The sequence below is a fragment of the Montipora capricornis genome, chromosome 9, assembly GCF_036669925.1.
Source record: "Montipora capricornis isolate CH-2021 chromosome 9, ASM3666992v2, whole genome shotgun sequence".
In the NCBI taxonomy this organism is placed as follows: domain Eukaryota; kingdom Metazoa; phylum Cnidaria; class Anthozoa; order Scleractinia; family Acroporidae; genus Montipora; species Montipora capricornis.
This window is the reverse complement of record NC_090891.1, coordinates 29,964,852-29,969,851: the sequence shown is the minus strand read 5'-3', so window position 1 is coordinate 29,969,851 and position 5,000 is coordinate 29,964,852. Positions and strand designations below refer to the sequence as shown.

The window sequence follows — 5,000 nt, the reverse complement described above, 5'->3', positions numbered from 1 at the left end:
GGAAAGCCTTATTTTCAGGCATTGAACGACTTCTCAATGCCGATCTTTCATCACGTCATCCGATTTTAAACTGCACTGCTCATTTCTTTCTTGAAGTATCCCGCATGAATGTAAATTTCTCCATATCTGATCAAATTAATGGCCACTTCTCATCGCTGTAGCTTATGCCTCACCTTGTGCTGTTGTAAGTTCCACTATAAAATACAGGCTCCCTCAATAGGCCACTTTCGATATATTAAATTCCAGCTTGAAAGAGAGGTTTAGAGGACGAAGACAAAAGAAAGTGGACGATAAGCTAATATCTTTCACATTCATTGCAACTTGTTTCTATTGTTTTCGCCCTCTCTGCCTCACTATCACTGAGCTGAATATTGATATTTTGACAGTGCTTCCCCCATCCATTCTAACGAAGCTAGGGAAACACGGATAATATGTCTCAGTTTCACTCGGCTCCTGTCATCTTGCTATAAGATAAAAATCATACTAAAATAAAGCCTTTATCTCATCTTTCACTTCAACCGTTTACTCTAACTGAATCTATTCCATAGTCAGCGAAGGAACACTGTGTCCACTGAGCTGTTTTGTTCTCAACATACAGAAAGCGATAAAATAGAGCCACGACGTGTTACTCTTTTTGGCCTTTTTCTGAAAACAAAAATTATTCGGAGACAAACCAACTTGTTTTCCACAATCTTTTGGCAAACATTTACATGGCAAAACGTATTTCGTTTTTCCATTGTCAAGCTTACGTTCATTCCATGTTAAATCTTGACTTTATTGCATGCGCAGCAATTTTGGCTCATTTTCGTTTCTCGCAACACCAACAAACACTTCTGCAACGTAATAATACAACATGCGTCATTAATTAATTGAAGAAAATGACTAAATTTTTTAGGGCAAAGTTACTAAATGCTGATTGGCTGAAACAGAAGGCATTTTTCATGAATCCTGGGAACTCCCCCGGGCAATATTTCACCGAACGAAACCACCGCAACACACGAAACAACTATATAAACTTAACAAAACGTACCATCGAAACAGACGAGACTCGACTTCCCGGCGGATTGTCGCTTCGAGTTTCCTGTTTCAGTTGATCTTTATTCACAATCTTTGCAGATTTTCTAAGCAGATTGAAAACAGAAGATGCTTCTTTTTTCTTTAGTTTTCGTTTTACAACTCAAATTAACAGATTAATTCAAATTAACTCAAATTAACTCAAACATGCATCTTTGTTAAATAAGGAGCCGCCCATAAAAGTGTGCGTTAAAGACCGAGTTGTACTTAGAAGATGGATTTCCTCGCGAAAGAAAACGCATCTGATTAACTCAAATTAACGGTTTTAGTACGTGCCCCTTCTGGCTCCACCTTCGTCGAAAAATATTTTGTTGTATTTTACCTTCACCAACGACCTGACAACGGCGAGTTTGAACCCGGTGTCTACTCGATCAGTCTGTCAGTGGTGACTAGCCTGCTCACACTGGGGTTGAAATTTTTTAAACCTTTCCACATTTCGGTATCGTCATAAATAGTCAACTTAAGTAATCGATTTTGTGTTTTTTTACAGGATCGACATGCTGAAGGTCACATGTTGCCAGAGAAAGATGCTCAGCAAGATTATCAACTGATTTCACTGACGGAGGACAATGGCAAAACCATCATGAAACTGAAAAGAAAGTTTGACACCTGCGATCCAGATGACAATAAAATTGAGGTGTGTTAGTAGAGGCCTCGTTAGCTGTTAGCCTAGGAAAAGTCTTCGCGGACTAAGCCAGAAAGAAAGGCCACTGCAACTGCAACTGTTAGTCTACTGTTGCTGTTCTTCAAGTAATAACTCGAAACATTTTGTTTATATATCTAGTAATTGCCATTTCGAAGTGAGACGAAACACCGCTATTCTTCCCCGAACCATGCTTGGAGCCTTTCATTCGCTTTTGCTTTTAACTATCCTGTTTCTGCAGTCACAGAAATTTACTGTTAATTTGAAAACATGCATCTTTCTTGAATAAGGAGCCGCCCTTAAAAGTGTGCGTTAAAGACCGAGTTGTACTTAGAAGATGGATTTCCTCGCGAAAGCAAACGCATCTGATTGGGCTCCAGTGCAAGCACATCGATCACTAATAGACCAGTTTCGATATATTAAAATTCAGTCCTGAACGAAAGACATCATCTCGAGAATCTGGGGAATACATGTAAGGAATTGTATGAGTTTATTCCCCAGAGCCTCGAGATGTTGCCTTTTGTTTTGGACTGAATTTTAATGTATCGAAATTGGTCTATTACTCTTGGAATTCGAAATAGCCACTCAAGCAAGCGGGACCTGAGGCCCGTTTTCCGAACGTCCTGAAACATTTAAGGTCTTTTTCGACAGAGACAGAGATACACCTCAACCGGGCCTGGAATTATTCCCCACTATTCGTGAACACTTTGCGGGTTCCTTAATTAACTAGACGTACCCCGTTTCGACACGTTGTTAGCAGCAAGGATTGTAAGAAGGGCCTACGGTTTATAGTTCTTATCCGAGAATCGGATCCTTATCTTGGAACCATTTTCTTGTTCATGATGGTGATAATCCAATTAATCTTGCAGCCAGGAACAACAAAAGTTGTTTACGCCTATCATCACGACGACCCTTTATCAGAAAACTCCATTCCACAACACAGACCACAAAACCGAGGAGCGAGAAGTGTGTTTTTGCTAAACGCCGCTTCAAAGAGACCAACTTTACCCCCTGATACAAAACAATTCGAACTAATACACAACAAGGTATGATAATTATATTATCATAATTATCATGATGTATTGTCCTAAATATTATGATAATGACGACGAATTATTATCAATAGTTGTGATAAATTATTATGATAATGACGTTGATAGTGATAATAATGATTTATGACGATAGTAATAATGATGCTCAGTCATGTAACGATTTCAGTTTTGAGTTTACACGGCAAACATAATTAAAAGTGCTGCAAAAAGACGGCTGACTTCAATTCATAGCGAAGATCAGTGAGACGGTTTTACATCTCTCTGGGAATTGGTAGCTAAAAGCAAACGTCTTGACCCAGTGGCCACTCATAGATTTTACTCTGTCTAACCCCAGACGATTTTACTTGTCGAAGGGGGGGGGGGGGGGGGAACTCGGGCCTTAAAAACGTCGTCAATCTGCATATTTCTCCTGTCTCCACTGGCACCAAGCCAGGCTATTGAACGGAGCTTTTAACGGTCGTTAGTCTTATGAATCTTGAGAAACGGACGAGTTCTTCGTAAAAGCTGGCTTTTTCCTAGGCATGCGGAGATTTTTGTTTTCATCGACCTTCATGTGACACATCAGCCACATCAGTCCGATTTTTAAATTGAAATAATTTCGATCGCAGAGATATCCCTGGCTCGATCAGAGGTTTCGAGTTTGCAGCCTTGCTCTCTAGTGATGAAGGTTAGGAGCAAATCTCCAAACTTGTGGCCAGAAAATGTGATACAACTACGTTATCGGTATTTCTCCAATTGAACTAGCTATAGTATTAGCCGAATTTTGCTGCAGTTTATGTTTGAGTTGACCATGATTATTTTGAGCCTCTTTAACCCAATAAACCTACTGACAGTTCCATTGACGGCGTCGTTGCAATATTTTAAACTATTTCCCAGACCACAATCCCGGCCGATGAAACTAGTTACATATGCGTGGTGCATGAAATCCCCAGACTGAATGAAAAACATCATATCATAAAGGTAATATTATTTTATCCTGAAATAACCAATGTGCAATTTCTTCTTTTACTACTTACTCATTTGTATAAATTAAACAGGAGGATATGACCATGAGCGAACAACTACGGTGCCCAGTTTTGTAGGTCCTGGTAGTAATTCAATAGTTGACGGAGAGATACGAGATAAGACCTGGCAAACGGCAAACGCCAGGGAGGTAAAAATTTATAAAAGTATGAAAATTCTCTTACTCCCATTTCTCTCTCTCCTTTGAGGGAGGTTGCTTGATATCTGTAGCTAACAGGCAATAAATAAGATAAAATCACTTATTCTTTTCCCTGATTGTTGTTAGACCGCAAATTTTGCCTGACCTTTCCCGTTTGCCCTGTATGTGACGTAATTGAGGGAATCGTACATTGATTGGCTAAGTTGACAACGCATGGTAAATGAAGCCATTCTAGAGCATAACTCAAAATAGGAATACTTGAGTATTTCATAGGCTCTATTCGTCTGTAAACATGTCTTTGAGTTAAACTAATCGATTTCACGCATCTTTCTAACTTTTTTATTTAAAACTTAGGTAATGAAATTACCCCTCGTCTCAAACTGTTTTTTTCTTATCTTCCTCAGCGATCTCACATCCTTTATCCTTTAGCCATACTACTTTAGTCATGCATAATTTTTGTCATCCAACGCATTACCATTGGCGCAAATCTCAAATTTCGAATTTTCTAAATGTTCAACTCCCTTAATCTTCTGTCAGATTGAGCCAGTTATCCAATCAGGGAACGAGGGTGTCGTTCATCATATTCTCTTATACGAATGCCGAGATGATTTCCCTGTTCACCATTTGAACTACTCAGGCCATTGTTACAGTCCTGATATGCCCCCTCCGTTGAAGGAATGCACTGGAAGGTCAGCAATTGCTGGATGGGCTATTGGCGGAAAGGTCAGTAGTAAGAGTTAACAACCAACAAACCCGGCCCAACCCACAAGTGCGTATGGGAATCAAACCTGGGCCAAATTGGTAGGAGGCGAGAGTTTATGCCGCTGCCTAAAACCTGCTCCATACCTGCGTACAGGGGATTTAAAAATGGCAAAGGACAGTCTGCTACTAGTCATAAAACCATGAAAATTCCTTTAATTATACTTGTTTCTCTTTTTGCTCGATATCTGAATGTGAATGTAGACAGTTTGTAGCTAACAGGAAAGAAATGGGTTGAAATGTAATCAGTTTCTTTGATTCGGGAAATTCGCAAATTCAGCCTGACGTAAATGGTCGTAAGCGAGACGTC

At 39.7% G+C, this 5,000-nt stretch overlaps 1 protein-coding gene across 1 annotated transcript in view; it reads left to right on the top strand.

Annotated features, from left to right (window-relative positions):
* The window catches only part of LOC138015538 (DBH-like monooxygenase protein 1), a 21,955-nt gene that overhangs the window by 891 nt on the left and 16,064 nt on the right, over nt 1-5,000 (top strand). Inside the window, exons 2-5 of the mRNA XM_068862602.1 lie at nt 1,565-1,711; nt 2,587-2,763; nt 3,646-3,729; nt 4,469-4,654. Coding sequence (XP_068718703.1) covers nt 1,565-1,711; nt 2,587-2,763; nt 3,646-3,729; nt 4,469-4,654 — 594 coding nt within the window. The remainder of the gene's footprint in view (nt 1-1,564; nt 1,712-2,586; nt 2,764-3,645; nt 3,730-4,468; nt 4,655-5,000) is intronic.